This window comes from Scatophagus argus, chromosome 7 (assembly GCF_020382885.2).
Source record: "Scatophagus argus isolate fScaArg1 chromosome 7, fScaArg1.pri, whole genome shotgun sequence".
Lineage (NCBI taxonomy): Eukaryota > Metazoa > Chordata > Actinopteri > Scatophagidae > Scatophagus > Scatophagus argus.
The window spans coordinates 19,598,828-19,612,679 of NC_058499.1; the positions used below are offsets into that span (position 1 = coordinate 19,598,828).

At 39.1% G+C, this 13,852-nt stretch overlaps 1 protein-coding gene across 1 annotated transcript in view; it reads right to left on the bottom strand.

The window, feature by feature from the left end:
* cdh13 (cadherin 13, H-cadherin (heart)) overlaps nt 1–13,852 on the bottom strand; it is a 279,497-nt gene that overhangs the window by 51,171 nt on the left and 214,474 nt on the right. The window contains exons 9-10 of the mRNA XM_046394809.1: nt 13,596–13,736; nt 47–229 (exon numbers count right to left, since the gene is read on the bottom strand). Of these exons, the coding sequence (XP_046250765.1) occupies nt 47–229; nt 13,596–13,736 (324 nt within the window). The remainder of the gene's footprint in view (nt 1–46; nt 230–13,595; nt 13,737–13,852) is intronic.

Below are 13,852 nucleotides of genomic sequence, written 5' to 3' on the forward strand. Positions count from 1 at the left end.
TTTATACTGCAGCGTATGAATGCATGAAGCAGGGCATCTACTTTACCTTGACAACAGAAAGCATTCCCTCGTTGTTATCTGGATTGGTGTGAATCTCGAAGCTCTGTGTAGGATCTCCGTTAATTATAGAGTAAATAGCTCTCCCCGCTCCCGTGGCTGGGTCATCTCTGTCGTCTACGGTCAGGTTGACCACCACACCTGTCGAGCCCTCATTCACATATGCCTCAAACTGAGCAGACAGACAGACAAAACACCATTAGTGAGCAAGATGAACTGTGGATATCTGAATCTGGAGACTATAACACAACAAATTAGATGGACTCAGACCGGAGACCAGACAAGGCTGATAGCTTAGATGAGGACTTTCTATTAGGAGCTTATTTAGGTAACCCTAATGGTTTGTTCACACTGAATGAGAAGTGAATTTTAGAGGCAGAAAAACTGCACTCTAAGGGAAGATGATGAGAGATGGCACAGACATCTGTCAGGGATAATGTTTCAAACTTGTATGAAAAATTCAGGCGTATTCCTCCATGACTCAGGTTCACGAATGTACAGGCACAAGAGCATCAGACAGTGCCTTTTAGTTTTTGGATACAAGCATATTTCACACTCATAAATGCACAGGTCCACACATTGTTGGAGCGTACATTGCTAAGAAACTTCATATTTTTAGTACACAAAATGCTTAGACTGAATAAATACAGATCGCACAAAAAGTCCAATGTTAAAGCGTATGAAAACAAAGTAAAGGAAAAACTTGCTTCACTGTCAGATCGATTAGACATATAAGGTACACTATGGAGTGTTTGATAACTAGAGTTACAATGGAGCAAGTTTTTGAATAGATCCCTGTTTTGTTTTGTTCACAGGCATGTGGGCGATGTGACACGTCACTGCTAAAGACCTCCTGCTATTCCGCTGGCGGCACTAAATCATAGAGAAGCATAGCAATGCACCAACAAAGAAAAGAAGGAAGAAGACTGCAAGCAAGGAAATATGGATGTAAACAATACAGGTAAAGATAATCTAAAAACATGGCTTTGCAGTGCATTATGAGGGGAGACATGCATTAATTTGCTAGACCTCAACAATTCATACAATGCATATAATGTATATATATAATAATATAATGCAAATATAACTTCTGTTTATTTCTTAGAGGACACCTTTAAGGCCTCCTCATATTTACACCTTTCTGTATAGTCCCAGTGTTTTTAATGTTGTACACAATAATGCTGTCAATGTTAAAATAATTCACTTGTAACGCTTCCTATTTTTGATTTTTTTTTGATTTTTTATTTTTGCTCTGTTTCTGTATTCATGCTTGTCTTTTCTTGGATGTCGGTTTTGATTTATTTTGTTTTTGATGATCTGGTACCCAGCAACCAATCACTAACAAGTTAATTGTTAAGAAGAAATACAAAATGATGTGAAATAAAAATGGCACCTTTTAGTTTGGCACTCAGTAAAGCTGTCTGGTGTGTGCTACACAGACTGAATCTCCAGTCCTTCTCCTCAAAGTGTTTTTCAGTGTGTTCAATCAAAGTAGATGTCTATGGTATAATGTAGGCTACTCAGGCTCTGCCCTGCCACACAACTAGTCCTATCCTGTACGCAGAAGCTGCACCTGAAAAGAGGGAAAGAAGTTACTGACAAGAAAGAAAAAGAGAAATACTACACTGACTATTCTTCACAGTGCATCTCAGATTTTTTTTACTGTCAATCACTCCCCACCTCTCTGCTCATTGTTGGCAGCAGGCCTCAATCAGATTTCTAGACACTACATTGAGAACGGGGCTACCCTTACAGAAGTTCCAGGCAGGCAGTAGCAATTCTGTGAGCGTGTATGTGTGTGTGTGTGTGTGTCAGGACCACTATGGTGTCAGAGCTTATAGTGTAATCTTTCAGAGACAGAACACTCTGTTTAAGGATAGCACTGGTCCAGCCTAGATTACTGCGTCTCCTGTCAGCCCACGGTATTGTTGTTTCACAGATTACCCTCTTACTGCTTTACACTGCTTGGTTCCACGCATTTATCTGAAGAGAGACAAACATTGATTTCTTCTCTTCCCTTTCTTTTCTCAGTTTTTTATTCATCCAAAGCTTGTTAAAACCACTTTGAACCATAGTCACAGTCATTTAGGGCACATAGGACAGAAACACAATGTTCTCTAAAGTCCCCCTCCACTCAAAAACATGTTTTTCGTCCTGTTCCTAAAGTGAAATGTTGGAGTGTCACTCCTTACAATGATGTATGTGCAGAATCTGACACTATAAGGCTGTAAATTTTCTGTGTGCTCAATAAAAATATGATTTTATGAGGCAGGCCTATGAGCAGTATTTGAGACATCACAAATACTTAGGATTTCAATCCAATGCACAAACAGTAAAAATGGACTTAGTGTGAAAAGGAAAAAAAAAAACAGTTAGATTAGACAAGTTAGACACTGGAATTTAAATGTGGAAAAAAAACAATTGTCTATTCTTTACCAGTTTAGAGTGAAAATCATTTCACAAACTCTACCTACATGAGCACACTGCCCATACTCAAAGACACAAGCAGTGTGATCAGAAACAAATGCACATCACTAAAATTCCCATGCTCCTCACACTTCTCTGGTCCTCAACCTGCAGATAAGGCTCAAATGCAACATTTACAAGCTCTCTCTCTCTCTCTTTCTCTCGCTTTCTATCTTCCACACACACACACACACCCACACACACTCAAATACAGTACAGACACACAGACAACAGCCAGTCAGATTGGTTTAATCATGTGGGGCAGTCATGCGGTTGGAGGAAATGCTGTATTCTATGTGATGTGGCCACTGGGCTCCTGCCCTGCCGCTGATAAGGCCCCACTTCCACCTGAAGCACAAAGCGACCAGTCACCTGAAAGACTAGGAGAAAATGACTAACTATGAGGCAGAGCTTCTGGCCTGAAATGACTTAAACACATTAAGAGAGAGAGAAAGGAGAGATAGTGAAAAAGGAAAAAAAGGTCTGCCTTCAAGTTCGCTTTTTCTGTGTGTGTGTTGGCTGTTCTCTATGTAAGACTCCCAACTCCAGACCGAAAGCCAATTACAGTAGTGGCTCTTACTCACTCCACTCCCAGAAAAAGATGACCATATGACCAGGGCAGTGTAATCACACATATAACACACATACACACGCACTGTATACGATGAACAAGCAACAAAACACAAATTAATATGCACTGACATGTACTCTTTGAGAACAGATTGATTGGATTATAGTCATTTGAGCCATGTAAGAAAAAAGCTAAATGAATTTATAGTCTTTTACAAAACAACTTTTAAATCTACTTATATCTATGAGGTATGTGTACTAGTGTGACCTCACCCCATTATACACGTGAACCTGCTGTAAGAACATGCTATTGCATTGCAAAGGCTTTTTTTGTCATTTAAGTTCTGTGTATTTACTCAAAATTCTGCACATCACACTGCATTGATTCCTGTGCAATATAAACAACTATTAGCACAATTTATTCATAACAGTGAGTATAAAGTGTGCATTACAAAAGTTACATTATTGTTATGAAGTAATACAGTGCAAAATCAGACACACACATTAGCATAGACCACTGATTTAATCACTGATGTAGCATGTGTCAGAAGTAATTTTAAAGTGAATGGAAACCAGAGACTGGCATTAAAATTAGGAAAAATACCAAAATCCAAAAACATGTATCTTGCATTGAAAAAAGGATTTAAATTTTAAGTTTAATTGTTTATAACTGTCTAGTACTTAGTAGGAAGTTGAGCTGCGATTATTGTACAAATTATTGTACTCGTAAGAGTACCATGAAACAGCTCAATATAGTCACAGTAATTACCTTACAAGTAATCACCTGTAGTTAGTGTCACTGTACATGCCAATTGAGATTGCACAGCACACCCAGTGGCTGCAGATTTAGCATATACAAGGTCTGAGATGATCTTTTTAGCTATGCTAATTGCATAGTTCTGTGTGGATGGCATCAGTCAGTCTACTACTTTGGTCTAGACTGTTTTATAGACATAAAAATCAGCACAAATATTCATGAATAAATGGATGAATGAATGACTCAATTTTTCATTGGTAACCCCAATTTGACTTGTAATAACTTTGGTGATCCATAAATTTGCATTTATTGCCATGGTGAAAAACACTTGTCTGTCCAATAATTTGATTAATTACCAAATATCTACAAGACTGAGACATTTAAACATGTTAGCAAATGTAGGCTAAATCAAGATGATTTACATGGTAAACATACCTGCTCAGCTCATTTGCCTTATCACTGTGCCCATTTTATCCTACTGATATTATCCCATAGCTCAAAGCACAGAATGCAGTATCATACTATAAAGATAAGGTCATGATAATAGCTGGTAGCGCTCAAGTGAATTGTCTATAGTACAACAAAGTCCTTATTTTGTCTGCTCTATTTAGCACCATTGCAGATCAATCTATTGAAACTCTACAGTATCAGTATTGTCATTTACAGAGGAACCAGTCAGTGCTTCAAAAATCAAGTAATAACAAAATAAAGTCACCAGTAATAATAACTAAATTACATTTCAGCTGGCAGCAAGACAGAAAATTTTCAAAGGTGCAGATATCATTACAACTTGGTGAGGACTTAGCTGTGCAGGGAAGGAAATTCAGCCCTAGATTTATCTGGCTATAAGTATATAGAGACAATAAAGAAATAAGGATTGCGTGGTGTCCCTTGAAAGAAAGTCGATCAGCCTGACGCACAACTACCTTATTGAATTTCCAGGACACACTGACAGCAAAATCCACCACCACATCCAGACTTTCGCAGATCACTCCGCCCCCACTCACGTGGATGCTAGGTGAACGCTGTGTGACAATGCTCAACCTAAAAGTTGTTTCTTTCAAATTTAGCTTCCTTTAAGGGGCCTAAGAACCTAAAGTGTTAGACATCTGCAAATGAAAGCAAACAGCTGGTTGATTTCTGAAAACACAACATAATTCCACAAAACCTTCATCTCGACACTGTCAACAACATTTAGTGTACCTCTTCTCCAACAGATGGGGGTGCAAAGAAAGCCTGAAATTCTGGCAAAGGGCCCACGAAAGAGATGTGAAGCCTTGGAAGAGTATACGCATCTGTCAGCTTTACAGCGTAACTCTAAATGCTCTCTGCCTCATTAACACTACTATGGAAATTGCCTCCTATTCCTTATACAGGCTTTTAATTTGTCTTTCGTTGCCAGCTGGCATTGTTTGCTTGTTGCAAACCAGTACCAAAGACATTTTTCTTCTAGTCTGAGTGCTGTGTGGAATATTATGGCCTTAATATAGAAGGAAAAAGACTCAGTAAAAGGAATGAACAAAGAAAGTAAGACAGACAAAAATGAGTCAGGTTTAAGAGTAAGTAAAAAAGTGGTTGAGTGTCAGACTTGCTGCTATAGACTATTTTATCAATACAATCAGAACTTGTTCTCCATCTCGCAGACATACACAAAAAAACAGAGACGTAGGCATGTAATTGCAGTCAAACACACATATGCTTACCATATCCCTACACAGCACCATACACACACAAACAGAGAAGGATCGAGTTGAAATCAACTTATTTTATTCCTGGATGTCTGTCAGAATGCGTTATGAATACAGATGGCAGCTGCGGCTGCACTGACAGGCAGCCACACAGACAGTTGAGCAGATGTTCATTTGTCCTAATAGAAAGTGCTTTGTGACATGTCCCTGTTGCCCCAAAGATTTTCTCTGAAAGACAACACCATACCAGTGGCCCATCACATTAAACCCCCTGAGACAAGACTATTTGGCCTTCAAGTATCATGTGCTCTACTGCCACGTCACAATGGGAAGGCACTGCAACAGCAGTTTGTCTTTTGGGAATGTTGGGCTACTTTTTCAGAGCATCTTTTACACTTTTACAAGCAGTTTTAAAGTCTTCATCTTCTTACTCACTATGTTACTGATAATTCCAAAATGCTTTCTGTAAAGCAGAGTGCACACTAGCAATTCACTAAAATACTATCTGAACAGACATACACAAATCAAAAAAATGACGTAGCACCTTGATCAAAAAATGTTTAAAAGTTTTACAACTTTAATTTAGTCATGCACCAATTTAGTATTTCTAGGGTCTTTTATAATAGTAAAATACTGAGGCAAACGTTGCACAAGTGAAAGTCTTTTAGAAAAAAGAAATCCCTGACTTAAAGAGAATTCATGCGCAGTTTCAAGCACCTACTTTTTGGTTCTTTATATGCTTTCAAAAGCAGCTTAACTCTCAGCAGTACGAGGTGTAGACAGACTGAAAATCTGTAAAAAGGCATCATTTTCATTGTACCAGCATGATGCTGAAATGAAACCAAGTACACATGATCAGTCATCTTCCCACACAATCATACGCGCAGTGTGTGTGTGTATAGGATTGGCAAGTTACCACTCTGTCTAACCCCCCCATTTGCTTTTTTGCCCTTCCCCCTAGCTTTAATCTTGCATACAGTAAGTGTGCCTGGAGAGTTAATGAGCTTACCTGTGTCTTTATTAAATTTGAACAGCTTCTGCTCAAGCTGTTTCCAAAGATAGATTTTCGATGAATCTGACATTCAGCAAAGCAGCTTTTCTATCTGAAGACTGTGACAGCCCTCATATTTGTCAGTGCAGCTGAGTTAAGGAAAAAAGAGGGGAAAAAATCCTCAAGGAATACAAGCACTCAGTGCATTAAATAACCATGTGCTTCAACACAGCCATTCAAGTGTTACAGTTGATGTATTACACTGTATAGCATTGGACAGCCCCTTTCCAAGATTGAGGAATTCTGCCTCCAGGAGTTTTGTAACTTTCCAAAAACCAACAATCTGGCAGTCCTTTCTGCTGCATTTCACCTGTGTGTTCCCCAGTGAAAATGAGATTGCTCATTTCAACACTGTACATCAACCACTGAGCTGCCAGCTCACCACGGAGCTCTGAGGTGAAAATGGTGGATATGGCTTGCAAATGACAAAGTGGTATACTAACACAACTGCTTGACCTCACATATATTTGACTAGTTATTGCCATCCCTACCTATGATAACTTATCAACTTAACTTAATTAGCTCCCCTTACCTTCAGTTTTGAAAGTCCAATTTTGCCACTGATGCCAATGGCAAGGGGGCAGACGTGCAACTAGTGCTGCAGACTTAGACATGAAAATGACCCATCCCCAGGCAAAACATGGCTAACCCTGTTTGTTCCAACAGACAACCAAGCAGGTGATACTACAGGAACCTGAACCCCATCATCTGTGTCTGACATGGTTGGATGATGTATTATATAAACTTGTTAACTTGAAGCATGCATAATTGTTACAGCAAGTATTCATTAAGGTGCCCATTGAAGCATTTCAATACAGTCTTGGTTTTGACTTACCAAATAAAGATTAAATGGCACAATGGAGATATTAAATACTTCAGCAGCAAAGAAATTAATAAATGAATAACTAAACTGTTGTGAGCAGTTTCATGTAAGAACTTTTTTTTGGCACTTTGAGCACAACAAGTGCAATCTATTTCCATTTTACTGGAAAGAAGGCAGACATCTATGGTCAAAACAAGGAAACTTACATCGAAACATCCCAGATAGATAAAAAGCACTACATGTAAGAGAAAAAATATGTCTCTTTGATCGTAGGGCAAACTGTCCCGTTAAAGATAGATAAAGCTTCAACCTGCACCCTATCTCCAGGTGACATAAAACAGTTTATAAAATGATTAATGAGAGGAATATGTAATCATATGAATCATATCACAAATCATATTATAATCTAATATATTGCATCTAAAACAAGTAGCCATTTGCTTTCACAAAATAGAAAACAAAAAGCTTGCAGCAGCCTTTTGAAATGACAGAAAGCTCGCTGTGAGCTTGTGTGGAGACAGGCAGCTGACTTTGTGATTTCATTTCTAACAAAACATTCTTCACAGTCGAAGGACGACATGTCTGTTGTTGTTCAATGTTTCAAGTGGTCTTTTTACACTTTTTCCTAGTGCTTCTTATTTTATCGCAGAGGCTGAGGGTGTCAAGAGGCATCACACTATTCAGTATCAGCATCTGAATAAAATCACTTGGTAAAATCCTTCATGGGTCACCTGTTTTATGCAGCTTGCTGGCTTCACATGAATAAATAAAAATGACTTCATACATGCATATTTATTGAATATCAGATGATGAAATAACAGAGAAAATGTAGAATGAAATATGACTGCAGATTTGTGCTAATATAATCTAATATGTGGATCCGACATTAGTCATCAGACATTTAGCAGGGTACAATTCTTTCTTCTAAAAGAATAAAATAGAATGGCCAGTAGAAGAAAAATCTTAACCTGGACAAGTTTCAAGGACATACTCTATCTCTCCACATCTTACACTAACCATGCATTTACGTGTCTGTGTTACACAAGATGTCCACACATGCACACTAACACAAATGGACCTTAATGCATCTATAACCTAACATACAGTGCACAAATCCTTCCCCATCCCTTCTTCTTAGTGACAAAGATTTCTGTCTGACTACACCATGAATTACCCAGGGTTAGCACCAAGAGGGTATCTCAGAGCTGCTGAAGCAATCATGCAAAGCCTGTGCTAATCCGTAACACCCGTTAGCCATCCCCCCAAGACAGAGCAGCACTGACAGGGCCATGCTGCCCTGCGCCTGGTGCTACACCCATCACTGCTAACGTCTTTATCAGCAGGACAGATGGATTGCAGGTGAGCATATTCTCCTGGTCATCATGGAAGAGAGAGGGAGAAAAAAAGGGGGGAAGATGGGATGCAGGAAAACAGACAGACAGGCACAGAGAAAGCACAAAATTGAGTGAGGAAAAAAAAATACAGAGACTGGCTGTCAGGGAGTTTGAGCGACAGGAGTGATAAGGTCCATCATGGTCTTGTTATGAGGAGCAGGGGGAAATAGGCCCAGTAAGACATGATGTGGAATTAGCAGTGCCAGAGAGGTGAGGAAGTGAGACAGGGAGCGCAAGCGCAGTTGAAGAAAATGAAGGGAGGATCAGTATATTGATGGACAAGGAATACTGAAATAACAGAGAAGGAAAGTGCCAAGAAGGGCAAAAAGTGCTTGGTGTGGAAGAAGATAAGGGTATGGCACCGTCTGCTCTGATACCAGCTACAGGTACAAAAGCTTAACAACATCCACAAAAGTTCCCTGGTAGCCTATAGTGTGGGCAAGAAAGTGCAATATGAATAATAATAATAATACAATTAAAAAACAATATTTAGCACAGAATCTCTGAGAAAGTATTCCTAAGACCAAGAGAACACTTAGAGATAATATAACCCTGGCTGTGAATCGCAGAAAAAAAAATTATCAGGAGAAATACTCACATTCATTAGAGAAGCATGGCCTTTCAGACGAAGAAACTAAGGGATTCCATATCACTTTTTCCTTGTTTGCTCTCCTCATAAAAACTAGATTAGACCCCTCACCATAAAAATTAATCAGGTCACAGCCCAATCCCCTACAGAAGCAAAATGCAATAAATTTCCTTGTGCTGTAAAAAAAGGGTACCTTATCTTAAAAATGGAAGATGGGTTACACTGAATAATCCATCTTCTCAAAGAAAATGGCAGTTTGACATGCTGTTCAGCGAATTCTTACATCTTTTCATCTTTTATGAACGGTTTGAAGCACTGTCTGTATGTTCATATGTTAGTACTGCATCAGTGATTATCCATGTTGCACCAATTACAATGTTTAACATCACATAACTCTTTACTTAAAGCAACTTTTCAGTCATGAAGTCCAACTGAAATTAAAATTAATTCATTTTTTTTTCAGAAATCGTTATATAGCCTATGTGTTTGAATATCCTATGTGTTTGTGTCACCTATCAAAAAATCCAGTGTTTACTGTATCCAGTATTTACTGGTCCAATATGGGCACTAAAAATAGTCACTTGAGTTAAAGTAGACACCAGTATCGCAAACTTAGCAATTTTCTGAAAAGTGATCTTTAAGACTCTGAGCAACTTCTTTTCCCCTGAAGAAGCACCTTGGTCAGACCATAACTCCTGTCCACTGAAGAGGGTTGCCAATATTTCTCAGTAACTGTGCTCTCATGTGGATGTGGCTCCTAGTACTGACTGTGTTTCTAAACACCAATCACTAATCCCTACCAATCACTCCTCCTTTTGTTTGTTCTAATTGATCTCACTTGTCTTTATTTTTCTCAAAGTAAGCAATTTACACAAGTGAGTTTATTCCAGTGGATCTTCCCTATTTAGACAGTTCCTTAGCCTACACAGACAGCTAAGCTTAGCTTTACTTTGCGTGACGTAATCCACGGTGATCCAAAAAACCTTGCCCAATAACTGGAGCAGCTCGTGACAAGACGAGTGTTGAAATAAAAAGAAAACATCTGCTGGAATCAGTGATGTCTTAGCAAACTGTGTTTACGAGCATCCATGCTGTTTCCACTAATACATCAGAAAATGCTTTCACGGAAAGAAAGAAAGACGATTTCAAATTTCAGTTTGAATTTAAATTGTAGAGCTGTTCATGAAGGCCATCTTCAGATATCTGAAGTTCTGCACTGATGTCATTGTGCTGCTGTGACTCCAGTATGCAAGAACCTCCAAATCCATCCATCCATTTTCTATACCGCTTATCCGTCAGGGTCGCGGGGGAGCTGGAGCCTATCCCAGCTGACTACGGGCGAGAGGCGGAGTACAACCTGGACTGGTCGCCAGTCAATCGCAGGGCACCTCCAAATCCTTGTCAGTAATTTTACAATTAAGACAAGGAAAATAAGAAAGCAGTGCAATAGTAACAGCAGCTAATGACAGCATATCTACTGTAAAACTGGAGCTGATGATTATTCCTTTTCAAATCAAAACTCACTTGTTTTGTAATTCTTTTATACGACGTATAACTTCAGCAACTTCAATGCAGAAAGATGAGTTAGGGAGGAAATGAGAACAGATTCCCTGCCGACTGATCTGAGGATCTACACAGGAGTGGAGTGGTAGTATGAGACAAACACAAGCTATGAATAGCTGTCTCTATGCATAGAGCTGTGGTAGGTATGGCTGAGGAGAAACAGAGGCACTCTACATGGGGATTATGTTTGCTGAATTCAAACAAAATGTCAACTCATAAAGCCCAGCTACACTGGATTTAATGAATAATAACAGGAGGGAACACATCTCCTGAACATTCATTTGCTTGCTTTTTTCTTTCTCTCTCTCTCTCTCTGTATCTTTCTATGTTGGATTCTCATGTTTTCATCTTTCTCTGCTTGAGACTTAGCTTACATCTGGTCTGCAGGAGGTTGTGTCTTCAGAAAAAGACAACTCGGAGTCTTCTGAAGAAAGTGATTTTTTTTCTATGAAAACACTTGAATATTTAGTTGAATAATTTATATGATAAAAGCAAAAGTCTGAGAGCTACCACTGATACAAACCCAACATAGACACACACTCGCACACACGCTAACAATATGATGGCGGTCATCTGAGAGGTCACTGATGATTCATGGGCAGGCTGGAAGCGGTCAGGAGAGTGGAGGGCAGAGGATTTACACCGGGAGCTTAGCGCCTACAAACACTTGTTTTTTAAAAGCTCAATTTCTCCACGCCGTTAAACGGATCTCTTCCCAGTGAGAAATGAGAACATTAACTGGGACACGGACATGGTGCACTCTGCACGGCCCTGCCGAGCCCTCTGAGCTGTAACATTTCACATCTGAGCTGTGCTCCTTACAAGCTCCCCTGACACTCCAATGCATCATGGGAGTGCTGTAGGGGAGGTTTGGCTGGGGCAAAGCGTGATGTATCTCAAAACCTGACAACGTCTACGGGCATTTCCATTAACAACACAAGTCAATGCTACAACCGCACCTTAAGGTGCAGGGAGGGGCTTTTTCTCCAGGATTTTATTCATTTTCTTTTGGAGAAGGAAGGATGAAGAGGGAAAAGAAAATAGCCATGAAAGCAGCTTTTGGCAAATTCAGCATGAGGTATCACAAGGTGTGATTTATTGTGAGCATTTTTTTTTTTTTTTTTTGTACATTTTATTTTATACCGTGACTGGCAGGCACCAGTTTAGACTGTTAGCTTTTCACTAATGCCTTGAGGCATTGCTGACTAAACAAACCACCACCAAACCACATCACATCTACTCCCACTCCTGCTCACAGACTCTCTTATCTACCCTCTGCACTTGTATCACCCATTTACACTGATGTGTTATTACATGTCACATACGTCCTTTGCACACATGCACCCTGTGATCTGTCCTAGTTATTTTCTGAGCTTTACCTTTAACAGACATGGACAGAAACATTTTTATGGGAGAAAGCTAGGGGTCACACTTGGATGGGTGAAAACATGCATGCACATGAAATGTGTTGGTGGTGAATGTGTGGTGCAAGTGACTCATTTCCATAAAGTGAGGTTAGTTACAGGACTGAGCCGTTACGTTTGTTGTATATATGAAAAGTAAATTCATCTGCCAAGCAGTCACATAAGTCATTACTACAGTATAAAGTCTGATTATTACATTAATAATATTTCAACTTGATAAAGATTTCCCTGCTTTTTGATCTTTGATTTTCTCTTCTTATTGTTTGCCTGAAATATATAACTTCTACGATGTTGATGTTTTGTTTATTACATACAACGTATGGTGATTCAAAGAACCTAATTCATTTCCATTCCATTAGGCAGGAAGTGAGTTTCCTTGACTTTTGCTTAATACTGACTGAAAAAAATAAAAAAAAAAGAAGAAGAAAGTAAAATTAGTATGTGAATAAGAATAATACTGCTATTACTATTTCAAAAAGAGATCCTCTGAGCAGCAAATTAATGTGTCTGACTCTGAGTTTCAATAAATTCAGAATAAAGAACATTTATTAAATAATATTTCTAACTAACTAACTCCCCCTGTAACAGCAAAAATCATCTCATGCCTATCAATGTGTCACTCTGACTCTGTCTTTTCAACAGAAATACTTTCCTTACTCACTTATTAACACCACTTGCATCTAGTCTGCTGTTCTTTTGACCAGTGATGTTACAGAGAAATTTAACGCTTCCCGCACAAGATTTTCACATTAAAAGAATTCCAGCAACTCAAAGAGGATTTAATGTCAAATATTTGCGGTGGAACTGCTGGGTTTCAGTCACTGCCCTTAGCCGTGTCCCCAACATGGCTGCGGTTGCAAAAACACCAGAGCAGCTGATGTGGAACCATGGCAGACAGTGTCTGCTCAGGCCTGTGAGAGTTCACCAATCAGAGCAAGCAGAGCAGCATTCAGACAGAAAGAAAAAAGGAAGTGCTGCAGCAATGGAGGGAATGGTAAACTTAATGTGTTTTGAAAAACAGAACATATGAACATTCTTTAGGAAACGCCCAAAGTAAAAGGATGAAATCTGAAAATGGAACTTAATATATGATTTTTCAAAAAATGCAGCATATCTTTTAGCTTTAACTGACAAGTATCAATGGCTTAAAATCATAACACCATTGAAATGACATTGAAAACGGAGGATGAGAGGAAACAGGGATGTTTCTCACCAGCGGATGTGTGAACTCAGGGGCATGGTCGTTCTTGTCTGTGATGGTAATGGTGGCCGTGGCTGTTCCTGTGAGGCCCACCTCACTTCCTGCCATGTCCTTGGCGACAATCTCTAACTCATAAGTTGTGGTTGGCAGCGTCTGGAAAATACATAAACAACAGTAAATGTATGATCTAAAATGCAAAACAGTATTGAAAAAAAAACACAAGTATGTAAAACAACTATATATACATACAAAGAAGAAGAAATAAAAAG